Source organism: Myotis myotis, unplaced genomic scaffold (assembly GCF_014108235.1).
Source record: "Myotis myotis isolate mMyoMyo1 unplaced genomic scaffold, mMyoMyo1.p scaffold_m19_p_3, whole genome shotgun sequence".
NCBI lineage: Eukaryota > Metazoa > Chordata > Mammalia > Chiroptera > Vespertilionidae > Myotis > Myotis myotis.
In genome coordinates, this window is record NW_023416335.1 from 58052675 (window position 1) to 58073119 (window position 20445).

General features: G+C 42.4%; 2 protein-coding genes across 10 annotated transcripts in view; one reads left to right on the forward strand and one right to left on the reverse strand.

The window, feature by feature from the left end:
- TBC1D4 (TBC1 domain family member 4) overlaps positions 1–4076 on the forward strand; it is a 196706-nt gene extending 192630 nt beyond the window's left edge. For all 9 annotated transcript variants that reach the window (XM_036301318.1, XM_036301317.1, XM_036301319.1 and 6 more), the window contains one exon: positions 1798–4076. In XM_036301318.1, coding sequence (XP_036157211.1) covers positions 1798–2031 — 234 coding nt within the window. In that variant the 3' untranslated portion in view covers positions 2032–4076. The remainder of the gene's footprint in view (positions 1–1797) is intronic.
- Positions 4077–5439: 1363 nt separating this feature from the next.
- On the reverse strand, positions 5440–18541 carry LOC118650416 (terminal uridylyltransferase 7-like). The gene is given in 3 exon segments (XM_036298896.1): positions 5440–5506; positions 11608–15093; positions 18519–18541. Coding segments are annotated over 3 exon segments (3576 nt in total).
- Between the last annotated feature and the right edge of the window lie 1904 nt (positions 18542–20445).

Consider the following 20445-nt stretch of genomic DNA (forward strand, 5'->3'; position numbering starts at 1 on the left):
CCCAGATTGGAGAGTGTGCAGGCCGGGCTGAGGGACACCCCCCCCCCACACACACACACCATGCATGAATTTTGTGCACTGGGCCTATAGGATATAATAAAAGGCTAATATGCAAATTGACTGAACGGTGGTCTCTATGACACGCACTGAACACCAGGGGGCAGATGCTCAACATAGGAGTTGCCCCCTGGTAGTCATTGCACTATCACAGGGGGAGTGCCTCTCAGCCAGAATCCAGGCTCACAGCAGGTGAGCATAGCGGCGGTGGCGGGAGCCTCTCTCACCTCTACGGCAGCACTAAGGATGTCCAACTGATGGCTTAGGCCCCGAGGGCTCCCAGACTGTGAGAGGGTGCAGGCTGGACTGAGGGATCCCCCCAAGTGCACTAATTTCATGCACCAGGCCTCTAGTTTATAAATAAACCGCAATGAGCAATTTAATGGAAAGTAAAGTTTCACATCTGCAATTATATAATGGTGCTGTGTATTCAAGCCTAGAGGGGTTGGGTTTAAGAGTATTCAGTGGAGGGAAGGTTAGAGGGCACACCTCTGGGGGTAGAGAGATGAGTTCTGAGTTAGAGCTTCAGTGCCTAATGGCTCCTTACTTTCTGCTTATCACTCATTTCCCAACACTGCACCTGTTGCCAAACTAGAGACCACGACAGTCTGCTTCTATTGGTGAACCTCTGGACCAACTAGGAGAGAACCAGCTCAGAAACAAGGGGATGCTAGAGTAACTACTCCCCAAGAAAAGGAACACTAACTTCCTTTACTTCATCTTACGTTAGCTCTGGCCCATCAGAAATTTTATGCTTTTTCTTATTCAAAAAAAGAGCCAACGTTGTTTGTTTTTGAAAAGAAAAATAAACAGTTGAGGGTATTGTTCATGATTACATGGATATTTCAACGATGGTTAGTTGAGTATGTCTACATGCATTTTGAGTCTGCTCAGGCATTACATGCCTGAGGAGAAAGCAAGGTTGAGGTGTATTTGCACCTGCTTTATATTATAATGATTTTTGTTAATGATAACAAACTTTTTCATTGACAGCTCATGTTGTCATTGTGTCTGGGTTCCCAAGTTACCTGAGTACTGCTGACACCCATAAAAACTGATAGGATTCTAAGTGTGTTTAGAAAACCCTGCATGTCCATTTAGTAAAAAGTCCCTCTTAGCACCTCAAGGCAGTCAGGAATCTCCTGTTTCTCCATCAGATCCCACTCATTCTGGGGGAGCACCAATGTATGGAGTGAGGATCCTCTCCAACTTGGACTGATGACAATGTTGCACTTTTGGTGTGCTCAGTGAAATGAGATGTATTTTGTTAGTATCATAGTTATATTTTTAGAGAAACCTATAAAATCTCCATTTCATGGAAGGTTTCAGAGTACCTGCTTCGCATACTATTTTATAAGTCACTAGAGGCCTGGTGCACAAATTCGTGCATGGGTGGGGTTCCTCAGCCTGACCAGCAATTGGGGCCGTCTCGCCCAGTCCTGATTGGGGCTGGCCTGCTGGGGGGAGGGGCCATGGTAGGTTGGCTGTGGGAGCACACTGACCACCAGGGGGAAGCTCCTGCATTGAGCATCTGACCCCTGGTGGTCAGTGCACGTCATAGCAACTGGTCGCTTGATCAACTGGTTGTAATGGTCACTTAGGCTTTTATATATATAGATATGATAAGATTGCTTAATATACATAGGTCTGGTTGCTGCTACAATGAAAAACCAGAGTCTTCACATTTTTTATTTAGAGGATTTTTATTTTGTCTCTCCTCCCTTCTCCTCCCCCCAACAGATAGCTCATGCTAAAATCCAGACCTTGGAATCCAACCTGGAAAATCTTTTGACCAGAGAGACCAAAATGAAGTCTTTAGTCCGGACGCTGGAGCAGGAGAAGATGGCTTATCAGAAGACAGTGGAGCAGATCCGGAAGCTGCTGCCTGCCGACGCTCTGGCCGACTGCGAGGCGCTGCTCAGAGACCTGACCTGCAACCCCAACCATAAAGCCAAGGCCGGGGGCAAGGCGTAGCCGGGGCTCGGAGGATGCTGCGGACAGTCTGTGAGCTGCGGGCTGTGCTGGGCAAGACACTGAGGGTGGACCGCGTCCCGGCTGAGCCCCAGCCCAGCCCCAGCCCCAGCCCCCACCCCCGCCAGTGGGCCTCACTCTCACCAGAGTTTGCCAACCCTAAGCCATTGGGCATAGGCGGACTAATTTCTGTTGTTGTAGACTATGTACATATAGAAAATGGACATCAAGAATTCACACTTCGGGACAAAAGGAGGTCCATGTATATTTAGAGCAATTTTTAAAATCAAAACTTCATAAAATCCACACCAAAGGGAAGTTAGGGTAAAGTTTCCCTTACACACATGCGAAATCATCTCATCTTTGTAGTGAAACAAAGCTAGCGAATCTTTGTCTATTGAAATATACTTGAAAAAAATGAATGTATTTTTTTCTCCAAAGAACAGCATGTTTCACTCAGTAGTGTATGTGTGTGTGTGTGTGTGGGGGGGTAACATTTGTGACTTGATGTGTGTCTATACCAGGAAGATGACTGATTGTCAGTCACGCTCCTGTGGTTTTTCCCAGGAAAATTTTCGGGGACCTTTCTCCCCAGCCTGCGTTGTGCCAACCGGCATGTTAGTCTACATGCATTTTGAGGCTGCTCGGGCAGCACCTTTGATGTGCCTGAAAAGGCAAGGCTGAGTCTACCCGCCTGGAAGAGAATTGTTGCTAATTTTCTAGCAAATTAGACCAGCATTGTAACTCAAACTAAAAATATCAGGCCTCTGAGTTTTAACTTAGGACCTGAACAGTTTTCCTCCCTTTTTATTTAAATCACTCCCACATTTGTCTCCCCTTTACTTGGTGCCACAGTGGTGACAGGATTTGCCATTTTCCCACCAAAATGTGGGAGCTGTTACTTCTCTCTACCTTAAATGAAGGACAAGGAAATGCAATCATGGCTGGTTTGCTAAAGATGACAGGCTATGTTCAGACACTTTATTTGGACAATTGATAGAATGTAATCATCTCACAGTCATCTCCCCCTTCCATGTGAACATGTGTGGGAACCGTGAAACGTATAAAACAAGCTGATGAAGTGTGTTGGAAGGAAAGGGGAAAGCGCAGAAAGCCCATCTGAGACCCATACCCCTGTGTTGGGGCGCCCAGCTTTCTCGGCCACGGACGGTGTATTGGAAGACGTTCTGGTGTGGTAGGTGCTTGGAAGGGAAGCGACGTTTAAAGCACACAGGCAGTTCTCCGTTTCAGAGAAGATTCTGTGACGGTGCCTCTGGAAGTAGGTGCCTTTTTGCCTTTCCAAACAGCATTGATCATTACTGCTTTCTGCAGGACTAATATTATCACGGATGGTCTGGGATAATTCTCCTCGAAGGGAGTTTGGTATATACACAAGCTACACTGTATCATAGAGTAGAAGAGTCAAGCTCTAAAGGTTTTGGACAACCTTGATGAGCAGATGAAAAGCCCCCTCCACACTGTTCCCCAGTATAATTGTACTGACTCCTGTTACCAATCAGCATAGCATGCTCTCTAATCCAGGCAGTTCCTTACAAGAAAATGAAATCTTATTAGTCAAGGTAATGTAATTTCTAGGTTCTAGGAAATGCTGATTCTATATACCCCATTCAATTGGGGCCACCAACTGATTTGCTGCTCAATTTTCCCCAAAATGTCTCTACTTGTAGGAGGTATTTTTTTTTCCTATGAGGAATATGAAAAATATCCTTCTGTTACTCGCTGGTGATGAAAATTGCCTGATGTGTGTGAGAGCCAAGGAATCTTCAAGTTGGGAAGAGAAACTTTTGTTCAGTTTAAAGGAAATTTTATTCTGGATGTTCAGAGGCAGCGACATGAGTTGTATTATGGTGGTCAGAGACTAAGGTGTCTTGGATACACTATTTCTTTTGAAAATGGATTTCCTTTTCTTTTGTGATTTTGTAAACGTTGCATCAATTACGCTTCATGCATTGTTACATCTTCATCACATCTGCATCGGGTGTATGTAACGTCTAGTTCATTTCCAATAAATACATCGCTTCCGTTTCCTTGGCTTACTTGTTTTACTTTTGTTTGTAATAGGAGAGAATTCTTTTTAATAGAATCAGAGACAACAAAGATAATTTTTAGAAACATTTGTGGAAGTACATTGCTAGTTACCAATTTTCAACTTGTCCAATGAAGCTTTGGCTGATGAAGATAGAAAGAAAAAGTTAACCACACTGACTGATTTGCATTCTACTCTTTTGTTGTCTATGCTCCTCATAAATAGCAAGGGAGAGAGAGAAAGTGCATTTTTTAAAATATTATTTTTACTGATTTTAGAGAAGGTAGAGGGAGAGGGAGAGAGCAATAGAAGCATCAATGATGAGAGAGAATCATTGATCAGCTGCTTCCTGCATATCCCCTACTGGGGATCAAGCCTGCAACCCAGGCATGTGCCCTTGACTGGAATCGAACCTGGGACCCTTCAGTCCGCAGGCCGACGCTCAATCCACTGAGCCAAACCAGCTAGGGCAGTGGTTGGCAAACTGCGGCTCGGCAAACCGTGGCTCGCGAGCCACATGCGGCTCTTTGGCCCCTTCAGTGTGGCTCTTCCACAAAATACCAGCTCTTCCACAAAATACCAACTTCTGTGCATGGGCCACGAAACTTCAATCGCACTGTACGTGTGTGCCCACACGTGGTATTTTGTGGAAGAGCCACACTGAAGGGGCCAAAGAGCCGCATGTGGCTCGCAAGCCGTGGTTTGCCAACCACGGAGCAAGGACAAGAAAGTACATTTTTTGATTGCGTTAACTTCCAAATAAGAATTAAGGCACTTATTGATAGATATGATATGAATATGTTTACATAAAATAAATGGGAGACATCTATAATAGTATCAACAACACAAATTATACATTAAAAACAAATATCTTCAGAGCATCCTCAAGTATGTTTGCAATCTAATAAAAGGATACTGTATCTCCTTGCTAATATTAGGACTAAAACTTTTAAATATTTTGCACTACATGTAGTAGTTAAACATTTTGAGTGTCAGCAAGAGAATCAATAGGGAGACAAATGTGTGTGGGAGAGACTCGAGGGGGAAGGGAGGAGGGAGGAAGTGTGAAAGGCAGGAGAACAGGAACTGTTAGCCAGACTTGGGCATTCCTTCATGAACTATTCTTCAAAACACTCTACCTCTGTGGTGACTGATTCAGTCGATGGCAGCTTGTGAACCTGAGTTTTTCTAACAACAAAACTGGAGTTTTGTATGTACAACGAGGAAGACCACCTAAAACAAGGGGGTGTTTCTCAGAGGACCTTGTCTGAGAGCGATCACCCAGCAGGGACTGGCAGGAGGGCAGCCCCAAAGGCCCTCTCACTCATTTTGGCTTTCTGATGACTGCTCATCAGCAGTCACCCCTAATCTCGGCAACAGAGATTTGTACTTGACTTCAAGTCGGGGGCAGCCACAGCCTTGAGAGTGTGGCTGTTAAGAAATTAATTAAATTGTTCCAATTCTGTTGGGTTTAGTCTTTAAACTCTATGGAAATACTTATAATCGGCCAGTTCCCTCTGGAGGGTTTACTCATGCGTTGGCCCCATGATTTTGGGCTTGTTTTTCCTTACGTGTATGTGCTGAATGATGAATGGGGAAATCTAATCTTGAAAAGGTTTGTGTCTATATTATAAAAAGATTAATCAGTTTTAATATATAAAGTATATAGGGATTTATTGAATCATAGTGTGGTATATTGCTGAATTTGCCACTAGGTGGCACTATTGTTTCGATTTATCTTTACTTTCTTTGGAATTGTCTTCAAGGGACAGCAAAGTTACCTGAACAAATGTAGTTCACCATTCTGCTTTCAGGGAAAGTATCTCCAATATAGGAAAACCTGGCCTTTTTAGAAATGCCTTTGGGTAAAGTATTTAAATCTCCCTTAGTAACATACTTAAAACTTAATTCTCTTTATTGTCAAGAAACTTTTTTTAATCAAACCTATATTTTTAATACTGCTGGTTAAACACATTTCTTCTTCCTCTATTCTCAACGGAGATGTAGAAAAACAGACCACCTTCTTATATATAAAAGTCTCTCATATATAGAAAACCCATATAAAATTACATCTTTTTTTTCTTTGAGGCAAAAATAATATAGTTCCCTTTAAGTTTTCATCACATTTCTTCACCATTCATTCTGCCTAGTTTTTATTTATTTATTTATTTTTATGAGATCTGGAATCCAAAATACTCCAAGGACTTTGGATTTCTGTTCATGGCTGATTTGCTTGTTAGATTTCCAACATTTCATCAATACAACCTAACAATAGCTTCTTGGGTTCTTAGGCAAACACAGAGAATAAAGCTAATATTGGTTGACGTCACCATGCTTCATCCTGATATTGATCATAGAGCGTAGAGTGGACAGGTGTTCATCAACTCTGACTTGTCCTGGCCAAACTGCCTTTGAAGGCACCATGCCCCTTTCCACCCCCAGACCTTGTTATTTCCTCTAGTGGGGGTGATGGCCACGTGTGCACCCTACACTCCTTCCTCTTGCCTCGTGTCCACACATCTTCACGTGCAGGTTGAAGGTCATTTCCTCAGGAGTCATTCCATGAGCCCACTGCCCGGCCGCTGCTGCTTGCAGACCATGTCATGTATCCCAACATAGTCTTCCTCAACACCTTGCACTTCTCTTTTGTAGAACTTTGCACACATGTAGCAATTTAATTATTTGTGAACACTTGCTTAATGCCTGTTCTCCCATTAGACTATTAAGTTAGTGATAAGGTCTGTTTGTTTCCCCCTCCCCCCTCCAAAGAGCCCCAGCATTTGACTGGTTTACATCAGGCACATGGTGGGAACTCAGTTGGCCTATTTTGACCAATGGACTAATTTCTAACTTATTTTGCATCCTTTCCTTTTCCAGATATATAATGGTTCTCAGTAGGGCAATTACCAGGAATCAGGAGACAGACAGGAGCATAGCTTATTAAAACATCTGAGAGAAAAGTCAGGGATGTGAATGGGGAGGAAGAGAGTGATACACACCAGTTTGTTAAGGAAGGAAAAGCCAGATTTTAAAGTTGGTGCCATGGGCAATTCAAACTATTGATGGATCTTTAAAGAGGGAAATGGCGTGATCAGATGGTTGCAATTCACCAGGAATGTTGTTTGGTTCATGAGGACAAAGACCATTTGTGCTGATAATCTTGACTTTAAGCCTGCTCTTCTTGGCTGGTTGTAATTTCATTTCCAGCTGTTATTTTGAAGGATATTTTACTGTGGTTTAGAAACCTTTCACACAAATGTAGATGACAACAGTGATGTCGATAATAACAACGCACATAAGAATTGCTGAGTACTTACTGTGCACCAGGCACTGGGCTAGATCAGTGATCAAACGTTAGCAAACCTAACAAGCACAGGTGGGTGGGGGGTGGGTGGGTGGCCTCTTGTTAACTGCACTGCTCGTCTGATTGCTCTTCCCTGTACTGTGCTCCACACATGTTGTGTTTTTACAAATTGAAGGCAAGACCCTTCTCTATAAAACAGATTACAACTCATGTTATCCCTACACTGGTGTTGTTGGGGTGGTTGGGAGCTGGGCCTACAGCATCTCCAAGGTGTGCCTGTCCTGGTAGGCTCTGCTCTCAGAGTTTCTAATTCAATAGGTGTGGGAGAGGCTGAGAATTTTTGTGTATCTGACATATCCTCAGTGATACCGACGCTTCTGGTTCAGGGGCCACACTTGGACAACCACTGTGCCTCACATCACTTAATCAACAACTGTAAAAGGCAAGTACCACTGTTGGGGGCCAGCCCCAGCAGGTCCAGGGATTCCCAAAGGTGTGGACCGAGTCAGCAAAGAAGAATGACATGGAGACAGCATTCAGTTGATCATCATAGCCAGGTTCCCTAGTCAGGTTCTACAGCCAGGTTCTGTCTTTTATTGTCTTGTTACATCTGTATTTATACCAGTTGATTTTAATCCTATCAATTTCTATTCCAAAGGTTAGGGCGTTTCTTATCTCCATTCCAGGGAGTAAAGATTATGTAGCTTAAGCATGATTGGTCATAGTTAAAGTGATTAACTACCCGCCTGGCACTTTGTTAACGGGTTTTATTCCCTCCCTTGCTTCAGGGAAAAATCCCTACCTGGGGAAACAACCTTTCTCGGAGAGGTGACCTTGGTTAAGACACATAGTGCCAAGAAGGTGAGCAAACATATTAAGAACAGTGTGCCATATACACCAGTCCCTTGAAACATATGCTGCGCAGATGTTTCTTCTCTGCAGCGACTGTGTCAAGCAAGGATGGACTGGCTTCTGGAAAATTCTCCCTTTTTTATTTTTTTAAATGATCGTATGTAAATCAGTGGCCACCTCTCAGATTGGGTTGTTTAAGACTCAGAAGAATACTGACAAGCAATAATAGCGAACATAGCTATAATCGTTGGAGTGCACAAGGAGCCTTGTTCCTGTAGAAGGTTGCTGGCCTCTTCAGTCAAGGGATTTCAGCCTCAAGTCGGTGGTTTGGTTGTCCTTGTTGATCTGGCTAGTGAGCGGTGTCATTGGCTATGGGCTTTCTGAAGCGTCAGCGAGTTAAAGGGCTGCATCAAAGGGTCCATCAGGGCCGTGCTTGATGGTGGTGTCGGTGTCCGGGGAGGAGTCAGCTGTGCCCTCTGGGTTGGCTGATATGGAAGATACCGGGGAGGAGGAGGATGAGGCTGAGATGGAGGGTAGTAGAGAGAAAAAGAAGAGAAAGCAAAAGAACTACAAGGCATGGAAGTGTTGAGAAAAAAGAGGGAGAAGGGAAGAAGGCAGCATCCTGACATAGCCCTTTCCTTCAGCTGCTCCTTTCCCTGTGGTCCAAGGCAGAAATGGGAAACAAGTCCTGTTGCAGGGAGAGGGCAACTGCTGTCAGCCAGTCTCTGTCTTTACCTGGGTCCCAATCTGAGCTGGGCATGGGAAGCAAAGCAGCAGGGGTGCAGGAGACCTCCCTCAGAAGGGGTGAGGGTTCAGGCCTCTGAAAAGTTGTGGGGGTGAGGGTCTGTCCCACCTCTGTTGACCCCTAAGTTGTCTCCTGATGGTCCCTCTGCGACTGTGCCTGTCTTAGGTTGTTCCTTCCCTGAGGAATCTTACCCATCTCTGGCTAACCAGCCATCCTCCGGGGCCAAGCAGGGTGATGTGAGGTGTGCGAATGAGGTAGGGGCAGCGCCCCCCTTCAAGAGGTTCAGTTCTGTCTCCTTGGTAGCCTATGCCCCTGTGGCCTTCATGCCCAGCACCTGCTTTGGGTTCCCCTCGCCTGCTGGAGGGGCCCTGGCTCTGGTCACATCTCTTGGGGAACCCAGGTTTCTTCTCCAGGGAGGGCCTAGCTCACACAATTGGGCAAGAGACAGATCCATGGCACTGGCCACCACGAGGCCTCAACCTCAGCATGAACAGAAAGCCCAGGGCAACAACTGTGGGCAAATGGACTGTGAGAAGAGGGTTCCTCTTGACACAAGGGCAAGAGGACCCAATACCGGAGAAAGGAGGAATGGCCTGTCAGCATGTAGTCCTGGGACAGGGCTTTCTCAGCCCAGGATGTCAGGCTCTTGGCACAAGACAGCTCCATGTATGGGGCATATACCAGACAGCCCCAGTCACTGCAGAAAAGGGAGGTACCCTTCCTGGAACAGTAGGGTAGGGAGATTCTAGAAAAGGCTGCGTTCAGGAGAGAAGGAGAAAGGCCAAAGAACCAGCAAACAAGTAGATTAAAAAAAAAAGAAAGAAAGAAAGAAAAAGGAAAGGAGATGTGGGGCAAAGCTGGGACATATGGACAGACAAAAAGGAGGCACATGTGATCTTCCCAATGGACAGGTGGTTCCAGCTCAGGGCTGCACATCTGCTGCAGACGGGCACTGGTCAGGTGTGCTAACTCGGCCTCCCAGGGGTGACGGTTCCCAGGAGGGAGGCAGAGGCTGCTCCTTCTGGAAAGATACAAAACACAACCTCTTCCCCACATCATTACTAGATCTGGTAAAACTCTTGTCTGGTTTGTGTATCCTTCTACCAGACTGAATCAGCAGAGGCTATTGTACAGGAGGCCCTATGCCTTTTCAGATGTTAAGGGCCATTGCTCAATCCATATTGGTTGTGATGATTTTAAGACTATGGGATCAGCAGTCCTAAGGGCAATGGCCCCAATTATAAATCCTGTAGGGGAGTGTGAGGTATTACTTCCTTTTCCTAATCCCTTTTCTGGATTAAATCCCATGTCTAGCATTTGTGATGTTACTCTATCACTGGGGCTATATAATAGAACTCCCATTTGAGACAAGGTATCTCTTCCCCATAATGTAAAAGGAATAGTCGTAATTACATAGGGACAGAATGTTCCTGAATGTTGATCTTCATCAGCCCAAGTTAAAATCTGAGAACTCTTTTTTACATTAGATGCCTTGCCTAGTCCTACTAGGGAAGTGGAGGTGGTGTGCCTGGGCCACGAAGAGGGCCAGTCCTTCCCTGCTATGCAGGAAAAATCTGCTCTTGTATCCAATAGACCTTCAATTGGTTTTCCCTGAATCTGTAAAATTTTTGTAGGTCTAGCAGCATGAATTTCTTGTATCCAAAATGCTGCATCACTAGATCCAAAGCCTCCGGCCCCTCTGGCTTCCTGGATAACAGTTGTCCCTATTTTATGTATTGGTAACAGGAATAATTGGGCAATTCTCTGGTTGGGCTGAATCTGTATAGTTGTGGTGGGTGGGGAAAGTAAAACCTGTATTTCTCCTGTGTAGTCTGCATCAACAACTCCTGGGATGACTAAGATCCCCTGTAACGAGGTGGAGCTCCGTCCTAATATTAAACCTACAGTTCCTTCAGGCAGCGGCTCGGACACACCTGTAGGAATGGCTGCTACTGGCGAGTCTGGGGTTAGTATTGCATGGGTGGTTGAATGGAGGTCCAATCCTGCACTGCCTGAGTTGCTCTGAAGAGGTCACTGACTGACTGAAATTTGCAGAGGGGTTGAGGGTTGATGCCCCTATCATTGCAGGGGCCTGGGGCTGGCCCCCTCTCAAGTTTCCCAATTGAGATGATGGGATAGAACCTCCTTGGGAGTGGTTTGTAGGATTTAAAGGTCAACCATTTTTATGGTATTTTGATCTACATTCCTTTGCCCAATGGAATCCTTTCTGACATCGGGGACAAACAGTTTTTGGAGGATTAATATTATTCCCTGATGTATTTCCAGGCTGTTGAGGAGCTTGCCATCTGGCCTGAGTATTATTATTTTTATTTGGGCATTCTCTGCTAAAGTGCCCAGGAAAGCTACAAGAGTAGCAATTCATATTTCTTTTATGAGGCATGTACTACACGTGCTTTTCCTCTTTTTATTAAAATATATTTTATTGATTTTTCACAGAGAGGAAGGAAGATGGATAGAGAGTTAGAAAAATCAATAAGAGAAACATCGATCAGCTGCCTCCTGCACACTCCCTACTGGGTATGTGCCTGCAAGCAAGGTACATGCCCTTGACCGGAATCCAACTTGGGACCTTTGAGTCCCCAGGCTGATGCTCTATCCACTGAGCCAAACCGGTTAGGGCCAGGCTTTTCCTTTTTTGAGGACACCTCCCTCTCTGCACACTTGTTTTGAACTTCTTTGTCATCTTTGCTTCTTTTGTCTTTGTTCTCAGGGTATCTTTGGTTTAGGGTATCTTCCTGATCTCACCATCACCTCATTTTTCACCTCAAAAGACAGTCCTTCATGAAGTGTCCAATTTTCCCACAAATTTGGCAGCATCTATCATTTGGGGTCAACTCCCCTTCAGTTAGCACATCTGGATCAAAAAAGTACTCCATATTTGAGGGGTAGTCCTTTGGAAATCCTTTGACTGGAATACCAAATACTCTTCTACCATTAATAAATGCTTTCAATATAAAATTGGTCATTTTCCTTGATATTCCAGCTCCAAGATTATGATTCAAATCAAAGGGATCTTCAATAACAATGTATTTTGAGGTCCACTGTTTCTTAAAAGTCTCAAGCAGACTTTTTCTTCTGATGCTAATAACATGTTTTTTAAAATCAAAGTCCTCTGTGTAGAAACGAAGAAGTCCCAACCAGAGCTCCCCAACAGATTCTGTATTATTTCCATATTCTGGCCAATAGGTGGGCAGTTCATCTATTTGATCAAAAAAATAAATATTCCAGCCATCAACAAATATTTCAGGTTTCTTTTCACCTTTGTATATCTCTTGAAGGACAGGAATGACTGGTGGTTTCCTCTGCTGGAGAAAATATAGCACCATAAGTGTGTATGCATATGATGATAAGCTGCCTCTGGATGCATCACCAATATCACATATCTTTGCAAAAACTTTCATGGTATAGCATAAATATTTCACTCTGGGATCAATGGCTGAATAAGCAAATAGAAGCCTTGTGTTATGAAGGGCCAATGTGTTATACAAACAGATGTCCACTTCCAGACCACTTCTCCAATGGAAGGACTTTACAATTGGCACCTTTGCTGTTGTAATAGGCAAGATGTTTCTCAGATCTGAATGTTTTTTGAGGACTCTGGCCAATTCTTCAATAGTTCTTATACAGTCCAACCCCTCAGCAGTTTCAAGTCCATTAATTGTCATTCAGATGTCAAGATCACTCTGTTTGAACCCAAATCCATTTTTGGAGGAGCCAAACAAGCTCAATTTAGTTCCTGGAAACTCCCGTCTTACGAAACTTTCTAGGTTTTGCCGAATATGTTCACGAGCTCGATCTTCTAAAATAGTTGGAGAAAAATCCTTATAACACTGGATACAAACTTGATCTAGGATACTTGTAAATTTGGGTGTCAATGGTGGCAAAGGTTCCAGCTGGATTCTTTTGAAGTCTTCAGGGCAGTCCTTCTTTAGATGACCCTCTCGTTTGCATAAACTGCACACTACTGCAGGAGACTTGCCTTTGGTGAAGGTGAGCTTACTAAATTCATAGAAGTTAGATGGATCCATGGTTGAATTTTCTTCACATACATTTTCCTCCTTAAGACTGATTTTATTAAGTTCTGTTAGTAGAGCTCCAGCCACATCTTTTCCACATTCTTTTGAGTCTTCGTACTTAGACTGGCCTACCTCCTCATCCTCTTCAGATAGGGCACCCTCATCCCCTGATCCAGTGTAGGCATTGTCTGCTACTTCGTTAGAATATTCTGAACATGTAACAGTACTCAGAGGCTTCGGAAGGCTAGATTTTGTAATTTTGTGTGGGAGAGCAAAATATTTATATGTTGTTCTTAAACAATGAAGTATGTATTCAAACACAGGTTGACTGTTTAGGGTTTTTGCCACATTCCTTTCAACAGAGTAGGGATCTTCGATGGCAATGCGCTTTTTGGGCCAATCCTTTGATTCACGAGATATCATTTCCTTGACTCGGATACTTATCACTAAATCAGCCAAATTAAATTCTAAAGCATAGAATCGAAGCAATTCCACCCAGAGCTGCCCAACTGGCACTGAAGGCTGGTGTTTTAAATCAAATATTAATGATTCCTGTCCTGTTTTAACAGGTATTTTTTTTAGTGCCTCTTCTTTTGCTGTGTCAGCATCCCCTGTGGCATTATCAGTGTATTCCCAGACCACGACGTCTTTCTGAATATCTTTTAGGTTGAAGTTGCCCAGTTTATTCAATGAGAATCCTTCAACCCATGATCCTAGATAAACAGGCAGAAGGGGTTCTTTCCTCTGCTGAAGAAAGAAAACTGTCATCAGGGCAAACACATATGGTGGCAAACCTCCTTCTTCAGGGCGATCTATACAAAGCTTTGCCCAGTACCTAAATGCAATCACCAAAGGAATCAGCGTTGGTTCTAGTTTTCCAAGGGCAGTTAAGTGATTTGTTGTCAGACAAGCCTGTTCATTTCCTGCACTCACTTTACAAAAAAGACCACTTTTCTTTTCTTTGCACACCACCACTGGCACCCTAGCACGAAAATCTGCATCAACATCAATAAAAGAATCACTGTTCTTTAAACATTCCTGAACAAGTAGGAGCACATCTGGCTGAGACATACTGGCTGGAAATTGAATGTCAATGTTTACATCCGAATTTTTGAAACCCAATTGGCTACAGGATGACCCATATAATCTTAGAGAACAATCTGGTAACTTGTGTTGGAACACATTTTCCATGATACGTTTAATTTCTAGTCTCTGTTCCAAGTTCTCATTGAGTAACCCAAACTCCTGTACAACTTTGTCAATGGCAGTACCAATTGCATTTATCTGGGAGGGCGTAGGCGGGGGTAATGTAGTGAGCAACTCTTTCTCCTGCTTCTCCTTAATGTTTTTCTTGTGCCTCTTCTCTTTCATATGCTCATGGGAAGATGCAATGGATTCAATGAAAACATCACAAAGTTTGCAGATGTACTTTGCTGTAGGGTAGTTTCTCAGTGGCCTTTTCAGCCTGTCAGTGCCATCCCTTTTCAATTGCTTCTCAGCCTGCTGTAAACCCAGGAGCTCCTTTGCTGAAAGCACAGACTCGTCGATCACAGGGCCTTCCAAGTCCCCGTCCAATTCACTTTCCGCATTTCTAGTCCTCCGTGGCTTCCTAGGTCTGGACTTCTGCATCTTGTCTTCCTGGCTTCCTGTTTCCACTTCTGACATGGTTTCCAGGCTTGTCGGGTCTTTGTGAGATAGTCGCCTTACAGCTCTACAGCCTCTTCCATCTTGCCACCGATATCCATCCTCACTTTCTTGAAAGAAGTCTTTTCTTGGTTGGTTCATAACAGGAATTCTAGGTCCTTGTCTGAATTCTCTCCAACTCTCTGAATTACCAGCAAGTTCATCTGATAGCCGTCTCTTACTTTGATCTCTGTGGTTGTCATTTACCCAAACAGGTTGACTGTAAATTGGGTTTTTAAATGCATATGGATTGCTGGAAACAGCATATGGTCCTTTTCCAGGAGTATTCCCATAGTTCCCTGGTGCTATCTTTTTCTTGGGAAGGCCTTTTCCCATGTTATTGCCATCGCCTTTAGCATAAGCATCCATTATTAAATAATCTTGTTGAGGGTGACCCCTTGTTGGGGTCCAGCCCCAGGAGGTCCAGGGGTTCCCAAAGGTGTGGACGGAGTAGGCGAAGAAGGAATGACACGGAGACAGCATTCAGTTGATCAGCAGCCTAGCCAGGTTCTCTAGCGAGGATCTCCAGCCAAGTTCTGTCTTTTATGGTCTTATTACATCTGTATTTATACCAGTTGATTTTAATCCTATCAATTTCTATTCCAAAGGTTAGGGCGTTTCTTATCTCCATTCCAGGGAGTAAAGATTATGTAGCTTAAGCATGATTGGTCGTAGTTAAAGTGATTAACTACCCGCCTGGCACTTAGTTAAGGGGTTTTATTCCCTCCCTTGCTTCAGGGAAAAATCCCTACCTGGGGAAACAACCTTTTTCGGGGAGGTGACCTTGGTTAAAACACATAGTACCAAGAAGGGGAGCAAACATATTAAGAACAGTGTGCCATATACGCCAGGTCCCTTGAAACATATGCTGCGCAGATGTTCTTCCCTGCAGCGACTGTGTCAAGCAGCAAGGATGGACCGGCTTCCGGCATACCACTATCATTTCCCTTTCACAGATGAGGAAACTGGACTTGACTGCACATCATTTTGAAACACTTAAAAATGAATTCATTACATAAAAGAGAGGACGAAGGGAGAAAGACTCCACTGCAGGCTTTTGTTGGGAGGAGCTATGAATGTAGGAGCTCTGGGCTTAGGTTCTATTGTTTACTAACTCTGTTGTAACCTTGGCTGAATCACCAACATTTTCCTAAGTCTCAATTGCCTCATTTGAGAATAGGAATAATGATGTGTGCTCTAGCAAGGCATAGCATTCTTGTGACGATTAAGTGAAATGATGTCTTTTAAAGGCTTTATGAACTCTTGGATACTAAGCAAGTGTGAGCTTACTTTTGCCCTCATTCAAAGAGAGACTTTGCACCAAAGACACCTCCCAGCTGGCAATAAGCGAGACTCGTTTATTTATTTATTTTTCTCTCTACAGCTGCCATAATGCTCAGCTCCTATTCAGGTAGTTATGTATAAACGATTTCCTTAGATTTTTTTTTTTTCCTGGCAGGCATAAACAGAGACAAAATCTTTTTATATCCTCTGTATGCTTTCCTGAAAGCACCAAATTATGGGCAGGACTAATGGGTTGAGAATGCTGAACGCCAGTTTATTGTGGCTTGCTTATGACATATCACCGTCTGAAAAACCATCACAGAGGGAGGAAAAAAAAATCTCATAGTTTAAATAATAGTTGCATCTCTGCAATGATGACAGACTGTGACAGTTTATAGGTTTTAGATGACGACTCCTTCACGCTGTGAAAACAGATCAGCCGCCAGTGGGCCTACAATTATTGCCACACACATCTGTGGGTTTTAAAAGGGAAATTGAGTGGGCAGCTGCCATTCAAGCAGGTGAATTTAGTAGAATGAGCATATCCATCAAGCAGAGGTTACGTTACTCTCTCTGCTCTGGAGAGGGGAGGTGACAGACGTCTGAAGTTGTCCCAGTAATGACTACCATTTGTATAATTCTCCCAAAGATTAGCACAGTTTCTTTATTGAATTCTACCAAATGGCACCTTCACTTGGCGTCCCTCACTCACTGAAATGCAAAGATTGCAGTATTTAAATAAAATGTTTTTTTGAATGATATGCCAGTGACCTGCTAAGTACAAATCCAAGGATGTCCTCAGCCTTCATCCAACTTGACTGTTTGACATGCTGAGCCTCCACCTTCTTTCCTTCTGAGGTTTCCCTGCCAGTTGAAGTAGAAAAGAAGGGAGATTGGATACTGGACAGAGAAAGAGGAAATAAAACCACTTTTATATAATGTTAACCTGGCTTTTATTTCTCAATGATAGCACCTATCAGGCTGTGTGGCAATTTATTGTACTGGCCTATTAAACTATGAAATCTTAGGGGGCTAGGCAGTGCATTCCTCAATGTAGTACACACAGTGCCTTATACATAGTAAGTGCTTGATAAATGCTTAGTGAATGAATGAATGTTTTTTTAAAATTTGTTTTTATTTAAGTATAGTTGGTATACAATCTTATATTGGTTATATTAGTTTCATGTGTGCAACATTGTGATTCAACATTTTTATATCTCAAGATGTGATCATCCACTAATTCTTGTAATCAATTGTCACTGTGCAAACTTACCACAATATTGTTAACTATATTCACCTTCCCCTTTTTACCCATCCCTCCACCCCCTCTCTTCTGATAACAATTTCTTTGGTCTCTGTTTATATGATTCTGCTTTTGTTTTGTTTTTAGATTCCACAAATAAGTGAAACCATTTGTCTTTGACTTATTTCACTGAGCATAATAGATCCATCCATGTTGTCACAAAGGGCAAGATTTCATTCTTTTTTTATTGCTGTGTGTGTGTGTGTGTGTGTGTGTACACACACATCACCATCTGAAAAGCCATCACAGAGAAAAAAAAATCATTCAGTTAATCTAAATGATGGTCACATCTTTACAATGATGATAGACTGTGACAGTTTATAGGTTTTAGATGGTGACTCCTTCACTCTGTAAAAACAGATCAGCTGCCAGTGGATACACCCCCACACACCCACAGCACTATTTCTTTATCTATTCATCTATCAATGGAAGCCTAGGTTGCTACCATATCTTGGCTATTGTAAATAGTGCTGCAATGAACATGGGGGAACATATAGTTTTCAAATTAGTGTTTTCATTTTCTTTGGATAAATACACAAAGTGAAAGTACTGGGTTGTATGGTATATCCATTTTTAGTTTTTGAAGAATCTCCATACTGTTTTCCATAGGGGCTGCTGCAGTTTGCTATCCCAGCAACAGTGCGCAAGGGTTCCCTTTTCTCCACCTCCTCGCCAAGAAATTATTTGTTGATGTTCTGATAATAGCCATTCTGACTGGTGTGAGGTGATACCTCATTGTGGTTTTTATTTGCATTTCTTTGATGATTAGTGATGTTGAACATTTTTTCATATACCTACTGGCCATCTTTATGTTTTCTTTGGATAAATAAATGTCTTTTCATGTCCTCTGCCCATTGTTTTGATCAGATTGTTTATTTTTTGTTATTGAGTTGTATGAATTTCTTATATAGTTTGGACATCAACTCCTTTTTGGAAATATCATTTGAGAATACGTTCTCCCACTCAGTAGATTGCCTTTGTTTTGTTGAAGTTTTCCTTTGTTGTGCAGAAGCTTTTTAGTTTGATGTAGTCCCATATGTTTATTCTTTTGTTTCCCTTGCTTGAGGGGACGTATCCAAAAAGATATTACTCAAGTGATGTTGGGTAGTTTATTTCCTATGTTTTCTTCTAGGCCTTTTATTGTTTCAGGCCTTACATTTAAGTCTTTAAACCATTTTGAGTTTGTTTTTGAATATGATATAAGAGAGTGGTCCAGAGTATTTTTTTGCACATACCTGTCCAGTTTTCCCAACTCCATTTGTTGAAGAAACTGTTGCTACTCCAGTATAGTTTTTTACCTTCCTTGTCATGAGTTAATTGACCATATAAGTGAGAGTTTATTTTTGGTATCTCTATTCCATTCCATTGATCTATGTCTGTTTTTGTGCCAGTACCTTATAGTTTTGATTATTATAGCTTTGTAATATAGTTTGAGATCAGGGATCATGATACCTTCAACTTTGTTCTTCTTAAGATTGCTTTGGCTGTACTCAAGATTTTTTGTGATTTCATATAAATTTATGAATTATTTGTTTTGGTCTGAGAAGAATGATATTGATATTTTGATAGTAATTACATTGAATCTGTAAATTGTTTTGGGTAGTATGATCAACTTAACAATATTAATTAATCCTTCGTATACATGAGCATGGTATACCCTTTCTTTTATTTGTGTTCTTTACAATTTCTTTTTCAATGTCATAATTTACAGAGTAGAGGTCTTTCACCTCCTTGGTTAAGTTTATTCCTAGGTATTTTATTCTTTTTGATACAACTGTAAATAAATATTTGTATCCACATATAATAGCCTACGAGATGTCCAGCAATTTAGAAGAATTTTTATGTTGTATAATGCTCTGTTTTAAAATACACATATATTCATACATGTTACTGCTATAGTCACTTCACCAGCTTGGTTACAAATACAGCCACATCTCTCTCACCTCTAAAATATTTTCGGATACCAGAGTTTTATTTTAGTTGAAAAATCCACACCTTTCTTGAAAACTATTCCACCTTGATTTGTTAAAAAACCTCAGGGGTTTACTTACTCTAAATGGGTCTGTGAGTATCTGATTGGTTCAATAGTGGGCCGTGGCTTTAGGAGTCACTGCTTCTGTTTGATTGGTCCATATGCGTTCTTGCCTGCCTTCCAACCCTGATCCTTTATTGAGTTTCTTCTCTGGGTCACATATTGTTCTAGGGCAGGGGTCCTCAAACTACGGCCCGCGGGCCACATGCAAATACAAATATTGTATTTGTTCCCATTTTGTTTTTTTACTTCAAAATAAGATATGTGCAGTGTGCATCGGAATTTTTTCATAGTTTTTTTTTAAACTATAGTCCGACCCTCCAACGGTCTGAGGGACATTGAACTGGCCCCCTGTTTAAAAAGTTTGAGGACCCCTGTTCTAGGGTTACTATTTCATGTGTCTCTGTTTTCTGCTGTAGTTATAGGCACCAATCTATTGGTTGTTTCAGATATCTACATAGACTACATGAGACTCCATCCTCAGAATTTCAAGGTTACCTCTTCTGCATTTTATTGGACTCACATAACAGGTTGGGTCTCAAGGCTCTTCTAGGCTCAGCCACACACTTGTGCTGGGACTAACCTTTTCCCCAGACCTTAGGCTCTCACTTTAAGAGAATGAAATTAACCCAGAATTTTCCTACCATTCTGGAGCCCTTGTGGTCCTTTCCTACCTCCAGGCCATTTTCAGGAACATCCCAAATATTCTAATAACATTGAACTTCAAAGAGTGAAAATATGATGCTCACCTTCCTTTCCTCCTAGGAGACTCAGAGACACTTATGCAAAATTGTCTAACCTCTCCACAAATGCTGACTCTGCATTTTAAGGGAGATAAGGGAGGGTGAGATGTCTGGTTCCAGAAGGTTCTATTATATTTTTCCCCTGGGCAAAAGGAACCTGCTGCCCTTATTTTTGTGTAACTAAGTGATGTCAGTCAAGTGACTCTTCTCTGAAAAAGGAAAATTTACTCCAAGGTGTCCTATGTTCATCTGTAGATGCAAGAGTTTTGAAATAAATGCCATTTTACAATTTCTTCTCAACACGTGTGCACACACACATGCACACAAACACACACATGCACACACACACATGCACAGACTCAATGTCCACAGAGAGTGTTAACAATA